The sequence below is a fragment of the Gilbertella persicaria genome (genome assembly GCF_025201335.1).
Source record: "Gilbertella persicaria strain CBS 190.32 chromosome Unknown B0P05scaffold_63, whole genome shotgun sequence".
In the NCBI taxonomy this organism is placed as follows: Eukaryota; Fungi; Mucoromycota; class Mucoromycetes; order Mucorales; family Choanephoraceae; genus Gilbertella; species Gilbertella persicaria.
Window position 1 is genome coordinate 1 of NW_026252024.1, and position 16051 is coordinate 16051.

At 38.8% G+C, this 16051-nt stretch overlaps 7 protein-coding genes across 7 annotated transcripts; 4 read left to right on the forward strand and 3 right to left on the reverse strand.

The window, feature by feature from the left end:
* B0P05DRAFT_309384 (exodeoxyribonuclease) lies at positions 1-1130 on the forward strand. The gene is made up of 3 exons (XM_051573500.1): positions 1-201; positions 253-496; positions 549-1130. The coding sequence occupies exons 1-3, from the start codon at positions 15-17 to the stop codon at positions 913-915; spliced, it is 798 nt and encodes a 265-aa protein (XP_051430075.1). The 5' UTR covers positions 1-14; the 3' UTR covers positions 916-1130.
* Positions 939-1954, reverse strand: B0P05DRAFT_575546 (uncharacterized protein; the record flags this gene model as incomplete). Its single annotated transcript, XM_051581650.1, has 2 exons — positions 939-1375; positions 1420-1954. The coding sequence occupies 2 exons, from the start codon at positions 1952-1954 to the stop codon at positions 939-941; spliced, it is 972 nt and encodes a 323-aa protein (XP_051430076.1).
* Positions 1955-2716: 762 nt separating this feature from the next.
* On the forward strand, positions 2717-4499 carry B0P05DRAFT_591734 (uncharacterized protein; the record flags this gene model as incomplete). Its single annotated transcript, XM_051582932.1, has 8 exons — positions 2717-2774; positions 2882-2991; positions 3039-3255; positions 3311-3438; positions 3484-3691; positions 3731-3817; positions 3868-4068; positions 4114-4499. 8 exons carry the CDS (start codon positions 2717-2719, stop codon positions 4497-4499), a joined length of 1395 nt encoding a protein of 464 aa, XP_051430077.1.
* Positions 4500-4584: 85 nt separating this feature from the next.
* On the forward strand, positions 4585-5649 carry B0P05DRAFT_591735 (uncharacterized protein; the record flags this gene model as incomplete). The annotated part of the gene is made up of 1 exon (XM_051582933.1): positions 4585-5649. One exon carries the CDS (start codon positions 4585-4587, stop codon positions 5647-5649), a length of 1065 nt encoding a protein of 354 aa, XP_051430078.1.
* B0P05DRAFT_518349 (splicing factor, Prp19-binding domain-containing protein) lies at positions 5648-6961 on the forward strand. Its single transcript, XM_051575722.1, has 2 exons — positions 5648-6524; positions 6573-6961. Exons 1-2 carry the CDS (start codon positions 5677-5679, stop codon positions 6943-6945), a joined length of 1221 nt encoding a protein of 406 aa, XP_051430079.1. The 5' UTR covers positions 5648-5676; the 3' UTR covers positions 6946-6961.
* Position 6962: 1 nt separating this feature from the next.
* Positions 6963-8110, reverse strand: B0P05DRAFT_561954 (nucleotide-sugar transporter; the record flags this gene model as incomplete). The annotated part of the gene is made up of 2 exons (XM_051580535.1): positions 7762-8110; positions 6963-7712 (listed from the first exon to the last, which is right to left on the reverse strand). Exons 1-2 carry the CDS (start codon positions 7990-7992, stop codon positions 6966-6968), a joined length of 978 nt encoding a protein of 325 aa, XP_051430080.1. The 5' UTR covers positions 7993-8110.
* B0P05DRAFT_561956 (60S ribosomal protein L34-B) lies at positions 7987-8853 on the reverse strand. The gene is made up of 5 exons (XM_051580536.1): positions 8831-8853; positions 8619-8715; positions 8494-8573; positions 8114-8435; positions 7987-8060 (listed from the first exon to the last, which is right to left on the reverse strand). Exons 2-4 carry the CDS (start codon positions 8695-8697, stop codon positions 8265-8267), a joined length of 330 nt encoding a protein of 109 aa, XP_051430081.1. The 5' UTR covers positions 8698-8715; positions 8831-8853; the 3' UTR covers positions 7987-8060; positions 8114-8264.
* Positions 8854-16051: the final 7198 nt, after the last annotated feature.

Genomic DNA, 16051 nt, shown 5'->3' on the forward strand with positions numbered 1-16051 from the left:
AAGGGGCCATCAAAATGATGTCTTATAATGTTGCTGGCTTACAGGCCTGTATCAAAAAGGGATTTAATCGCTACATAGATGCTGAAGATGCTGATATTGTTTGTATTCAAGAACATAAACTCAATGCACCTTCATCTACTGCTGTGAATGATAAAGTGTATAAGTATCGGTACTGGGCTATTGATGAAAAAAAGGGTTATGGTAAACATAGGCTCAATTTATGCAATACATGCTAATGTGAGCTGATTATAGCTGGCGTTGCTTTCTTTAGCAAATACAAGCCTGAGGAAGTTAGTTATGGCATTCCAGGCTATGAAAGCACGACTCGCGGTAGAGTGATTTCCTTGACTTTTCCCCAGTTTACGTTGATTGGTTGTTATGTTCCTAATGCGGGTGATAAGCTTGTCAGATTGCCTGAGAGACAAGTATTTAATGAACATATGGAAAAATACATTCGATCCCTTCAAAAAGCAGGCAAATCTGTCATTTGGACAGGGTAAGTTTACAATCGCATAAGTATGTTCAAACAACCTATCCTGTTTTGTTAGTGATTTAAATGTGGCACATACAGAAAACGACCTTGCTCGCCCTGAAACAAATCAAAGATCTGCTGGCTTCACTATTGAAGAAAGAACAGACTTTAGCAAGGTGCTGAGTCCTTCTAATCAGGATCCTTCTTTGCCTGGATTGATTGATACTTGGCGCCACTTCAATCCTACACAAAAAGGCCATTATACATTCTATGGTTATCGCTTTAGATGCAGAGAGAAATTGATGGGATGGCGTCTGGATTACTTTACTGTTACACCAGACTTAATGGACCATGTTGTATCCAGCGAAATTAGACATGAAGGCTGGGGAGCAAGTGACCATGTACCTCTTGTCTTGACTTTAAAAGATGTCAAATTACAATAAGTCTTTATTTAAATAAATTGATATTAAGCTGCATTGGGTTTTTGTTCAATTTGGTCGGGTTTGAATGACTGATAATTGCCATTGGCAGGAACAATAGGGGTGTTTATCAATGTAGGTGTAGTAACAGTAGAAGGATAATAGTTCTGTGCCGTATAGTCTGGCTGCGTATAGTATTCTTGGTGATCTTGTGGATAACTTGCTGTATTTATGGTTTGGTGATACCCATATTCCTCATCATTCAAATTCATGTAACCTGATGTAGGAGGTACAAAACGACGGGCATGCTGTTCAAAAGGAGATGCTGGGCTGCCCAAAGAATGTGGATCGACAGTGTTCTCGGTCATTTTGAAACCTTCTTCCCCTACAAAATCAGTGGGTCTATCTCTACGACGAGTACGACTCGTGCATCCACCACGACGATTCATCCAAGTCAAAAGACCGCCAATGGCAGCAACACCCACTTATCATGCATGAGTACATCTAGCATTGAACAGTTTGACTTACCTAGACAGCCGACCACTGAACCAGCAATAACCGCAGTCTTATTGTTTGAACCATCATCCTCTTGCTTATCTGCTTGACTAGTAGGTGTCATTGATGAAGCGCTTATGGAAGAAACATTATCAGTAGCAGAAGGGCGGTTTCTTTCTGTTGTTCTGGAAATGGTTGTGCCTCCAGCAATCGTTGTCAATGGGGTTTTATCATTATCTGTTGCTGTACTATCCGTTGTTTGTGCAGCATCTGTTGTTGCCTTTGTTGTAGTGACTGGATCCATTGTGGTGGTGGTGATAGCTACTGGTTTCTCGCTTGTTGTCTGTTGCTCGGCCTGTGTTGTTGTTGTTGTTATTTGAGGTGCTTGAGTAGTAGTAGCAGTAACAGTAGTGGTGATTTGTGCCTGAGTTGTTGTTACTTGTGCTTCTGTTGTAGTTGGGTTGGATGGTTGGGCATCATTTGAGGACACCTGCTGAGAATAAACAATGGTTGAGCATTGTAATAATAAAATTACTAATAGAATAGATTTTCTTAAACAAGGTTTCATTATTGTTAATATAAAAAAGAAAGAAATAGAGAAACGAAGGAAAATCCTGGTTTATTTATAATTTAAACAATCGATTGAAAGGCCGTACGGAAGATCGTCCTTTTGTACTCTGTTTTTTTTTTATTCTCTGTAGATGGCATTGGTTATTTTTTATTTATTTTTGCTCTGATATATAAAAGATAATTTTACACAGGAGCAAGAAAAACAAATGGATTGACCTGTATCCTTCATTGTCTTGCTTCAGTGTAAGATTCTGTAGTCGAATTCATCTTGATTCATCGGAATTAGGCCATATTTCTTTTAGATCTCTTTATTCTGCATCTCAGAATGAATTCTGCCGCTTATATCAAACGGATCAGTATAGTCAAACGAAGAACCATAGCTATTGAATCAGTTATGCCTGTATTGTTTTTTAACAAGCTATTCTTATGAGACAAATATAGTCAAATCTAAACCAACTTGAATTCAACATTTGCTACTAAATACACAGTCCGATGAAGCATTGGTTGAAGCATTCTATCCCACTGATTTTTCTAAAAATATATAGATGCAATGGAATTATTGTGTAATTATAAACTGAAATTCTGCTTATCATACATGAAAAGCAAGCCTTGATTTAGCACAAGTAACGCATCTTGTTTTAATCAAATCGTTTCTATGCTTCATCAAGAAGGTGTATCCATATTTTATTTTTATGAAAAGAGTCCAGAACCCCTAAGTTAGCCTAGACAGTCTAAATCGAATTGTGCAACAAAAAGGACAATGTCCCTGGATTTCAATATCAGTCGTCAGTTACTTGAATTCGATGACGCACCTTTAGGTTTCTCTTGGCATGAAAAGTGCCTTTTTTTTTCTTGAATTTAATACTCCTCTTTTTTTTTGTTACTATGACACTATGTTCTGCGATCGTATTGTTTTTCTGTCTAGTTAATTTGATTCAATATTCTATTCAACAAGACTGTATACACCCTTCTAATTTTTCAGATTTTACAGTTGTGTTAATAAACACCACCGTCATTGTTACAGGAGGAAACGCAGTAAATATACATACAATTCATCAAACCAAAAGCTAATTATTGTATAGCAAAGCCTACAAGTATGGTCTCGAGATTTAATCAATGCACCAGAGAATTGCTGGATATTTCATGAATCAAATCAAACCGATCTTTACTTACCTTATAGAAATGGAATTGGATTCAAAGTATCAGATACAGCCATTGCTGCACAAGCAGGGGATTCAAACACATCCCTTTTATCGAATCTCTCATTTTTTGATTTAGTCACAAAAACATGGTCTACTCGTATGTCTCACACATACGCACAAGATAACATGTCTTATTGATTTGCTTACTGTAGCAACCATATTTCAGGGCACACCACCTTCTGCTCGAGCACGCATGTCTGTCTCGCTTAATACAACCACCCACATCGCTTATTTCTATGGAGGTAGAACAGAACTGATGCAACCATCTTCCAGCAATTATGTAAGCATCGATGGTATACTTGCTTTTAGAACTGACCTTGACTAGTACAATGCATTTTATTCATTTGACATCAATACCTTGACATGGCATTGGCCAGATACATTATATTCTGGAGGAAATAGAGCAGCAAGATACGGACATAGCAGTAATTTAATATCAGAGCGTTTGTTTATCATTGGTGGCAAAACAGCAGTATATGCTTCTGATCTGGATCATTGGGTTACTTCACCCGTTGATTTGCAGAGTGTGTTGAGTAAGTTAAGATAGTTTGACCATCGATTCACTTGTGTAGTTTATGATACAGTTCAACATCAGGCAGTCACCATGGCCGCCCTAGGCAATATACCTTCTTCTCGATATAGTTTCTCGGCTGTCAATGGTACCTTATTCGCATCAATACAGTCAAATTCACATATGTGTTAATGTTAGGGCCTGATGGAAAATCGATTGTTTTATTTGGTGGTCAAAATGCGTCTAATAACCACTTGTTTGATGCTTACAATGATGTGTATGTGTTGGACACATGTACACTGAACTGGTCTCAACCCATCATCAAGGGAACACCACCTGTGGCTCGTGCTGGACATGAAGCCATTCTTTTCCAAGACCAATACATGGTGATCATGATGGGTAACATATCACCTGATAAAGCCAACAAAACTGATAGAACCATAGGCATTCAAAACTATTCTAGTGGCTCAGGGCCTGTTTATATTGACGATACAGCTGTTTTAGACATGAACAGTTGGACGTGGATCAGCCATATTCCTTCACACCTATCTCAGCCTACCACTCCACCTACCTGTCGATTCTCATTTCCAGTGGTCATACCTGACGATACGAGGGATGGAAATACCACTGCTTTTGATCCAACTGTCGTCTCTAACACAGACACATCACCTACAACAAAACAATTGGCGTTAGGAATCACGTTTGGTGTCTTGGGTTTCTTACTTTTAGCAACAGCCGCTGTTATTTTTATACTGAGAATACGAAAAGATGTGGATGCAACACAGAATCCTCGTTGGTTAAGAAGAAAAAAGAAAGAACCCTTATCCTAATATACCAATCTTGTTGTCAATGTGAACTGGCAACATTCTAGTTCTATATAAACACTTGTTATTGTTTTCTCTTTTTAACATTATCATGAATGACAAACGTAGTGATCCTGTCTTTTATGATAATTCAAGTGGGTATTATCTGCCTCCACCTGATGTGATTCAAGTGCCTTGGGATAATGATGATTTTACATTGTGTCTTGATAATTTTTCATCTAAGCGAATCATTGGTAGTAAATATGTCAAATATCCAACCACAGCCTCTCCTTTGCGTCGGCAATGGCGTTCTTCCCATACTTCCTCAGATGTTCCTCACGAAAACGACAAGGAAGAAAACAAGAGTAAGAAATCCATCACTTTACCTGGTGTCGACGAAGAAAAAAAAGATGAAGCTTGGATCTTATCAAGAAAACCAGTGATCACAAAGAAAAAGCGTCTGGTCAAACCAACAGACGATACATTTCCCTACAACAACAGTAGCCATCTTGCCCATCATCGCGTTGACAACAAACTAAAAAAAAAGCCCATCAAGGTTGCTATCCCTCGACAACCAAGTCAGCGTGCTGAACATGTATCTCCACTTTTGGATTCATCCATTATACTCAAAGACGAAAATGATATCTTTCATACTTCGCCACAGCTCTCGCCTCGTATCTCTTTTGCAAGGAGGAACTCAAATGCGTCTTCGTGTCTGCCTAGTATTGCTTCTGTCTCGAGCTTTAATCTGTCTCAAAGTCAAAGTGAATCATGGAAAGTAACTCAACAAAGACCATGGAGAAGCAATTCACCTATTATTGTCTCTACCACACCTACTATCTACAGTAGACCCAATACACCTATCAAGACCATGAAACTCAACCACAAGACAAGTGCGCTTTCTGCAGAACCACCCAGGTCCAATACAAGTGCTTCGACGGAACACAAAGTCATGCCTAAAAAAACAGAGGCCTTTTATGCAAACAGAACCTCTTCTGTTTATTCCAGTCGAGACTCTTTGTCAAGCAAACCAAGGACTTATTCAGGTTATTTTAATCCTACGTTTTCTCTCTTGAACAAGAAAGCAAAGAGAAGAAATAGTCAAAAAAAAAAGTCTTTAGGTCTTTTCTCAAAACTTGTCAAGAATTTAAAGCATCATTTTGTCAAGACACAATAATAAAAAAAAACTTTTTTTTTCTCTCTCATGTCTTTTCGACCTAATAAAAAGCAACCCAAACCTACTAAACAAGCTAAACGATATAGAGCAGGTCAAGTACCTGAAAACTATGTTGATGATCTATCTGATTCTTCAGAAGAAGAACAAGAAGAACAACAACCAGAACAAGAGATAAGAAAGCGTGTGGGTGAACTTCAGTTTGCTAAAAAAGAAATCAATACAGGGATTCAACAAACTGCCATTTCTGATAAAGATGTCAGCAGTGATCGACGACTTAGAAGACTACAACAAGCTCAACAAGCTCAACAACCCACAGAAAGAAGAAGAAGACATGATTCTGAGGAAGAGGAAGAAAGCGATAGTGAAGAAGAAGAAGCAAAAGCAAGAGAGCGTATACGTTTAAAACAAAAAGCATTAGAACAACAACAGCAAGATGAAGAGGCGATGAAGCCTCAACAAGACATTCAGGATGAGGAGGAGGAGGAGGGAAACGAACAACAAGAGGAAGAAGAAGAAAGCTCAAGTGAATACGAATCATCCAGTGAAGAAGACGACGATGCCATCACACGTTTACCTAAACCTGTGTTTATACCAAAAGCTCGCCGAGAAACTATTCTACAACAAGAGAAACTTGCTAAGGAAGCAGAAGAACACGAAAAGCGATTAGAACAAGAGTTAGAAGAAAGAAAGAAACAATCGCATGATATGTTGGCTGAAGAATTAAAGCGTGAAAGAGAACAAGATGCAGAAAAGGATCTGACACATTACGAAGATGCAGTGGACGATACAGATGGGTTAGATGAAGAAGCTGAATTTAATGCTTGGCGAGTTAGAGAACTGACACGTATTAAGCGTGATAGAGAAGAACGTATTGCGTAAGTTGACCATCCCTCTGTAAAGCAATTGACTCATTTTAATCTTAGTCGTGAAAAAGAAGAAGAAGAGTTGGAACGTAGAAGAGCTTTGCCTGAAGATGTGCGATTAAAAGAAGACTTGGAACGGGCAGAAGCAAGCAAAGACAAGGAGCGTGGCCAATTTACATTTTTGCAGAAATACTATCACAAAGGTGCCTTTTATATGGATACGGATGATGAAATCTTTAAGCGTGATTACTCTGCTCCTACAGTAGATGAAGTACGTAACAAAGAAGTCTTACCTGAAGTCATGCAAGTAAAGAATTTCGGTCTTGCTGGTCGTACCAAATACACACATTTAGTCGATCAAGATACTTCCACCAAGGATTCCCCCTGGGAGAATCCCCTGGCTAAACGTAGAAGAACAAACAATGATAATTGATAATAAAAAACTATATATTTCTATGATGATTTACTGTAAAGATAGGTTGCATAAATCACAAGCAATGCACCCATGCCAAACACAAGATCGACTTGAGCCTGGAATAGCCAGACACTGACAATACTAGACAAAATGATACTAATACTTGTAGCAAATCCTTTCAGGATATTGTCTGCATAACGAACAACAAGGCCAACAATTAACCCACCACCTGCTTGAATCAAAATGACAATCCATGTCAGCGTAGAATAATGCTGAAAGAAGCCCTGCTGTATGATTTGATGACCATCTTGCAATCCAACCATAAAGACACCACCCAATAGGACAGAAAACAAAGATAGTTGAATATTACGAATCCATAGTTGCATTCGATCGTCAAATGGAATAGTCAATACACGCTCTGGTTTTGTGTAATGTCCTTCCAAGTCTTGTTCTTTTTGTTTGACAATCTTTTCAAAATAGACACCTGCAAGACCTGATAGGATACAGGCTACCAGAACAGACACAATTCCCTTCAGATTGGATTGATTACCAATACTCTCTGTTTCCACTGTCTCATAACCAAGCCATGTATTCAATGCATTCTTGGGTATCACGACAAATATAATACCTACAGTTAAAATAGCCAATGCTGTCCATTTTGTGCTGGATAGTTTACGATGCAATATGACGACACTAAAGAAAGCTGTTGTCAATATCTTAAGTTGATAAGTCACTTGGAATGTAGCTGCATCTAGGTTTGTGGCTGCTATATATTGAAGGTTGTTCTATATAGACACTTGTTGTAGTCAATGGGCGTCAATCCGTAAAACTTACTTGAACAAGATAAAGAATAGCTGGTATAGCGAGTTTAATGGACTCTCGCCAGTGAATAATAAGCTCTTGATATAAAAATAGAGCTAAGTTCGATAAAGAGCGAATACGAAAAGGTAATAAACTATAGACAACACCAAAACAGACACTCGTCTTTATCACTTCACTCATCAAGACAGCAGTCGAAGCCAAATAAAGCTCATCTTCAGGTACACTCGCTCGAGTATATCGCATCGTCAAGATGAGTGCACTGTTCTGTATGACGAGTGTCAATAGAGAAATGTGCTTGAGATTCTTTTTGTCTATTCTCCTCTTTTGTTAACTTCTTTTGTCTAATTGTGTTGTTATTCTTTACCCATGAAATAAATAAATAAAAAACGAAAAAAAAACACGAAAATGATGACAGAATAAATTTTCATTGGCTTACTCAAACGCATCTCTTCTCTCATGTCCTTCTGGTTTATGCTGTGTAACTGTGCAAAGAGATCAATTTATTTCAATGAAATTTATTTTTGAGCCTTGAGGACCTTCTTGACGATCTTTTGTTCTTCGATCAAAAAAGCACGGACAATACGATTTCTGACACAGTGGGCACAACGGGAGCCACCGTAGGCACGGCTGACGTGCTTGTTGGTCTTAGAGACAGTGGCGAATTCACGGGCACGAAGAGCCTTGATCTACATAAAATGTAAGATTAATACTGTACAATTCCCTCTCTTCTATCTCTTGACTTACACCAGCGAGAGTTTCACCACAGTCACCACAACGAGGAGCCTTGACAGGCTTCTTTTCGTATTGGTAGACAAGGTTACCACCTAAATTGAATTAATACAATCCACATAACTCGACTCTATATTTACCGGGAGTCTTGACAGCTCTAACACGGTTAGAACGAGTGTTGTAAGAGAGACGACGTCTGTAGGTAAGTCTTTGAGCCATTGCTGATGATTAAATTATCTAAATGACAAATGTCAAAAAGTGAAAATAGACATAAATTGGAGAGAGAAAATCAAAAGAAAAGAGGTCTTGTTAGTAACGTTGTTGGATTGATGGATGGATGTATTTAGTTTACCTCCCAAAGGCAGCAATAGAATGAAAGGGGGATTCATCTTATGAGCTCTTGGCCCTATACAAACTTTGACGCTGTGGAGGATGTTGGGGGTGCTGGATCCCCACTAGAATTGAATCTCCACTTTCCGACCCGAAAGTTGGTAGAACGGCATAATATAGGTAACTTTGGCCAATGATATTCATCCAAGCTAGTTTACTCTTTATTCACAAGCACAACGAGGTGCTTATTCAGGGAGTCGTTTTGATAAGAACACAATCTCATTTACTATACTGCCATAATGAATAGACGGGCAAAAATAGAGTGGCATAGTAGAGCAAAGATCATGTGCTTCTACAAGGATAGAAATCCATGTTCTCCTGTACAAGCCATTTGTTATCGACTCGACTTTAGCCGAAGTATCTCCCTTTGGTCAGTTTGAGTTTAGTCAGGGAACCAATAAACTGGTCATCTCATAGAGATAGACGAGTGTTTCTTATTTTGTTTTGGTATCCGAAAGCGAGAAAAAAATGCATCTATAACACAAACACGATTTTAAATAGACAAAATCATCAGGAATGGTAAGGAGATCAATCAAGTAAATCTGTAGAGCTTCAAGTGCCGCATTGAACGATACAAATAACATGATATATTCACTATTAAATACTAAGAAAAAGGCAAAAAGCATATCATCGTTTTCAAGTGATAGCGCACACTTTTTATGTGACTTTTGCAAAACAAATATTTTGAGTGTACTCTATACCACTTTGAGAGCATCTTTTTTTTTTTTGCAATGCATGATCATAGTAAGTGACAAGGTTGTGATTTTGACTAGAAGGGCCGTATTGCCCCTCAAGGACTTTCTGGGAAATTCATCTTCACCTATTCCGATCTCCGACAATAGCAGACTGTATGCGCATGATACCTTGATACTCTCAAAATGCACAAAGACAAGGAGATAGCAAGCAAGTCTACTAGTGGAAAACTGAAGACACAATACAGAAATACTTAAAGACATGAAAAAATGACAGCAATATTACAAGAATTATGCGCAAAAGCTTGATGAGTTCATGTAACACGGCTGAACACAACTTCTTTCTGTTCATTTGTTCCATATTTGCGTTGCAAATGGATCATCTTTTGACTGTCTTTGTGATTCTTGGCACTCCCAATAACATTTTATCCTTTGCAAGAGTCCGTAGCTATCAAACTCTGTGCTATTTTGAGCAAAAACGCTCAGAACAGGGCTTAAATGCAACATTCTTTGATGTGCCATTGCTCGACAACCAGACTATCAAAACAGCTTGTTTTTTTTTATTTGAAACATGTTGTTTCGAGCCCAACAGTTGGTTAGTGCCATTGGTTTAGCACTTGAACGAAATTTATTTTTTGACCCATGGAGGGCTGAGACCTCAGGACGGCAAATCCAGAAATATTCCAAAAGGATTGCGAAAAGTGTATTTCTGGGCACTTTTGATGAAAAGAAAGCGAGCTTACTAAGATGAAAAAGTCGACTCCATTTGAGCATTGTCCTCAAACTTGCGTTCAAAGTTCATTGTACACTATGAGTAACAGAAAAGAGACTATTTTCTATAGACGCTGAATAGTACAAGAACACTAATACTTACACCTTTGGACGCAAAATTTAGTCGAATAATACAATAGTTTTCGCCTCCAAGAAGAGGTCAAAATGGCAAATGAAGGCATTTTAGATCATGTTTCATACTAGTAGAGCAAGTTCCTTGCTTTTCTTAAATATGGATAGTTCCTGACCGTTTTGCACTCTTTGAAAAAAACAATTCGTTAGGATTTTTGGCCATTTTGCTCCACTGAAATTCACTGCCACTGTATCACCCATGTTTTACCTTCGTTTATTTTACCCTCATATCAAGAGCTTGACTCTTTGTCATTTTTTTTTCTAACGTTCACTATGTAGAGATTATTTGAAGTAGACTTTGTTCAAAACTTTATTTCTTTTTATTAGCGAGTATGTTTACACTGATAAGTGAAATTCTAAGATTATAAGAAATTGAGATGTGAGAAGTGCTATTTTGATGGCGATTAATAATAGCAGGTTTACGCACAAAAGACAATTGAGACATTTTACCCACCTTTTCAATTAAAATAGAATAATCAAGCATCTTTATTTTTTGCCATGAACCTTCTAGACTAATTTTTTATTCTTTCAACTAAACGTGCGTCTTTACATAAAAGATGGGTAGCCAAATAGAACTATGCTTTCAGTACAGACGGGGCTCAGGACCGAGTCCGATAATTGCTTGTCCATCCATAGACTCTGACTCACGTAGTTCTATCAATACAGCAGCTCAGGACAGAGTCCGTAATTGCGGATGCATTGGGCTAGATCGTCTTGCAAGAAATCGGCAAAAAAGATACATGTAAAGCCATTAGTATTTCTGTGCAACTGAGCAAAGATACACGCTTACCTTTGTAAGTATACGTGCCTCTACATAAAAGATGGGTAGCCAAATAGAACTATGCTTTCAGTACAGACGGGGCTCAGGACCGAGTCCGATAATTGCTTGTCCATCCATAGACTCTGACTCACGTAGTTCTATCAATACAGCAGCTCAGGACAGAGTCCGTAATTGCGGATGCATTGGGCTAGATCGTCTTGCAAGAAATCGGCAAAAAAGATACATGTAAAGCCATTAGTATTTCTGTGCAACTGAGCAAAGATACACGCTTACCTTTGTAAGTATACGTGCCTCTACATAAAAGATGGGTAGCCAAATAGAACTATGCTTTCAGTACAGACGGGGCTCAGGACCGAGTCCGATAATTGCTTGTCCATCCATAGACTCTGACTCACGTAGTTCTATCAATACAGCAGCTCAGGACAGAGTCCGTAATTGCGGATGCATTGGGCTAGATCGTCTTGCAAGAAATCGGCAAAAAAGATACATGTAAAGCCATTAGTATTTCTGTGCAACTGAGCAAAGATACACGCTTACCTTTGTAAGTATACGTGCCTCTACATAAAAGATGGGTAGCCAAATAGAACTATGCTTTCAGTACAGACGGGGCTCAGGACCGAGTCCGATAATTGCTTGTCCATCCATAGACTCTGACTCACGTAGTTCTATCAATACAGCAGCTCAGGACAGAGTCCGTAATTGCGGATGCATTGGGCTAGATTGTTAAGACAAAGAGAAAAAAAGAAAAAAAGGTTTAACCATTACATACTTCAAACCCCGAGATTACCTTGTATTGTTTCACCAACACCCATATATACCGAGTTTGAATAAATAGGAATTAGCCATTGAGATTTCACACTTTTTGATGGAGTATGGCGTGCCAAACCAGTGTATGCTTTCCACCCTAAGCTACAAGAGAAATTAGAGACGACTATACAACATCTGGTTCAAGGATTCAATGAAAACATATTGTCCCAAGAATAATGGGATGAAGTAAAACACAAAGCCAAGTCAATCATTAGAGGATATTCAGTGGATTGCATTGATTGGCATATTAAGAGAATTCGTGCTTTGGAAAAGAAACGCAATCGTTTACTACGCACAAAGCCTCCTCCAGACGTTCAGCGCTTGGTAATTCCACCTATTGACAATGAGCTACAGATACTACAACAAGAGCTGGCTGAAATAGCTATTCTAAAGGCTGGTCTTCGCTGGCAAGAGAATGGTGAGTGCAATGCTGGGTACTTGAAAAAAATACATCAGAGTCGAACAGCCCAACAATATATGTCTGGCTTCAAAGATAGCAATTCTGAAACACCAACAATTGTACATACCACCAAATCGACAATGCAGAATATTGTACAACGGTTTTATAAAGACCTATATGCGATTGATGCAGTACCTATGAATCAAATACAAGAGTATTTAGGTAATATTCACTTTCCAAGTAAAGTTAATCAGGATGAAGCAAATCTGCTCCAAATGGAATTTGATTGGGAGGATATTGTCAGAATGACAAAGCGTAGTCCAAAACAAAGTAGCCCAGGTAGTGATGGACTAGGGTATATATACCTTCAACTCTTGTTTGGTTTTCCTTGTTTGAAGCCCCTGATACTCCAGGTATACAATGATGCCATGATAAAAGGAATTTTCCCTCAGTCATGTAAGGAAATCAGAGTGCGCTTGCTACCCAAGAAAGGTGATTTGTCAGAATTAAAAAATTGGAGACCAATTTCATTGATCAACTGTGATGGTAAAATTTTCACAAGGCTCATTACCCAACGTCTAGCTCCTATAATGAATCGAATTATCAACCCGCCTCAAAAGGGCTTCATCCAAGGACGTTTTATTGGCGAAAATGGGATGTACGTCCACTTGGTTCAACAACAAGCAAGATATGAACATCATCAAGGTGTAGGTTTGCTTCTCGACCAGGAGAAAGCCTATGATCGAGTATTACCAACATATCTTCAACAAGCTCTTGTGTCCCTAGGCTTCCCTACCTTATTTATACAAAGTATTTATAATTTGTTCTTTGATAACTCAATAGCAATCAATGTCAACGGATCCTTTACGGGTCCAGTACATCAGCAACGTGGGTTAAGGCAGGGCGATCCTTTGTCCCCTTTATTGTTCAACATCGCTTTGGAACCGCTGATCCTTTCAATCCAGCAAGGCCCTACATATCAAGGTTATGTCCCGACAATGAGCACTACGTCTCAACAGATCAAGTGCATCGCATATGCTGATGATATCTGTGTGTTTGTCAAGGATACCACTGATTTTATGCGTCTCCAACATCACTTGACTAAGTGTAATACTGCATCAAATGCAAGATTTAACAAGAACAAGACGGAAGCTTTCTCATTGAGTGGTGTCAAGTCAGAATCTTGGGAATCATTGCTTTTGAGTCATGATATCGAAACATACTACCACCATCATTCCCCTTCTGCTTTTCGATACCTTGGCTCTTATATGCCATACACAAATTCTCAACCGAATCGTGTCCAGGATATGCTATTGGAAAAAATGCGTACACGGGTTCATGGTTACTCTCAGCGTCATCTCTCGCTTCAAGGAAGAGCTACCGTTGCCAACACTTTGATTTTATCCAAAATTTGGTACTGCTTGCGGTTGTTTGCGCCTACTAAGCGATTTCTGAATGAACTTCGTTCGATTATCTATGCTTACGTGTGTCAAAAGAAGTTTTCTTATGTTTCTTTTGACCAGTTATGTCTCTTTAAGGATCAAGATAGTTTAGGAGCTCTCAACCCTATCACACAATACTTGGTGCTGCAGATGAGATGGGTCTTCACTCTGTTTAGTTCGTCTAATCTAACAACTCAGCTCCGAGTGCTTATGACAGAACACTTTGGCATCATGTCTCCAGATGCTGACCATACATTGCTACCCTTTTTCTCTAGAACTCTTCGCCGTCATGACCTTTGTCATCCCACTTCAGTTGTCAATGGTATTTATGCTGCCTTTGATCACTTTGGTATCAATTTCAAACTTGATAATACGCCTCTAGCCAACTTGCTTTACTTTCCGTTGATTAACATGTTTCAAGAGATGCCTCAGAACCACTGGCTTCATCGACATTCAAAAGTACCGGCATCTCTTTTCTTCCTTTTTGACGAACAGAGTAACCAGTTACGTCTGAAGGTTTGCCATATGGGACATTGCCAGGATTGTGCCATCAGCTCTTTATAGACGTTCTTTGCAAACAAACAGTAGAACTTCAACCTTTCCTGTGGCAATATATTACACAAGATGCGATACCATCTACTGTCTCTGTCTATGATGCTTTGACTAAGCAATTGACTGATACAAGATTGTGGCGCTCTTTCTCTTCTAGGGATTTCTGCCTGCATCCTTATGAAGACAAAGCTAAATCCCGAATAAAGGCTTCTCGTACTTCGCTCTCTCTGTATTGGAGGACTCCAATGCTCCCTCAGGCTAGAACACTGTGGTATCGTGTGCTTCACAAGAAACTGCCCACTGCGTCCAAACTTTTCAAGATTGGTACTGTCTCTACTCCTGTCTGTCGTCTGTGCAAATCACAACCCAAATCGTATGATCATTTCATAGCCTACTGCTCTACCAAGTGGAGTGTTTGGTTGGAAATACTGAACTGCTACTACCCTCTGGTATACTTTACTCCTCCCTCCCTCCACAAGATCCTCACTCTTCAAGCCTTTTCCCCTAGCCATTACAAACCGCCCCAAGCTTGTATCCATCATTGCGATAGCTCAATGGAATATCTAGAAATCCTATTATAACCTAATTCTCAACCAGGTTGCTTTTGAACATTCTTGTATCATTTCAGATACAATTTATCAGGTAGCCTTAGCTACAAAAAATCACTCCTTGCTAAAATAACTCTGATCATTGTATGATTATTCCTTACTCCTGTTTTTCTATGTCCCACCTCTCTGCGATGTGTGACTAAATAATTTTGTAAATAAAATCCAACTACAAAAAAAAACTTTCTGATCCCTCTGCCCCATATTCTCTTTGGAATAATATAAGGAACATCCGTAAATTTCTTTTAGGGGAAATTTCTGACGTAAGCAAGCAGACTGGACAGTAGAGGTTCTAATATGGGGGTGGTGAAGGTGGCAAGAACGTTAAGTGATATCCATAGTTTTATTCTATGTATAAAAAAAAAGTAATCGATAATTATGATTTCGGAAGGAACTTTGTTTTTAATTTTTTGGGAATTGGCCTTATCTGTTCTAGTATTTCTTGAAAGCGTTTTCATTGTCTTGGCAATAGAAATACAACGGGTTGGTTTTTGTAGCTGATATGAAAGCAGCTGAACTTCAATGCGCACTAATGAATATCATTGACAAGTTGGAGATGGATTGGTGAGGGCTTTTGGGTTTGGTTTCTGGGTAGATTCAAGGGAAGAAAACTAAAGAGGATACTACCAGAGGAAGGATTCTCAGCAGAAGTATAAATGCAAACTGGTGAACAGTAAGCATCAGCTAATGCTTTCATGACTTTGGAGGTAATCATTAAGTCTTTCAAAAGCAAGCATCAATGATTGGGCTGCATTCATACCCCGTTCCAAAGCACCATGGCCTCCCTCAGCTCTGTGTGTTATCTTACAACCGTAATGCTGTAGTTAGTCGACAAATACACCAGCTCATTTGTGGAAAGTGAGCTTCCATTCATATTCATAGTAATCTCGAAAATTTATTCTGGCGTTAGTTTCTTAAAATTTTCTGTTAGCATCTAAAAACCTAGTTACCTCATGCGAGACAATGTTGTATTCTAAGTAACTCTTTGAGTAGAGTAATTT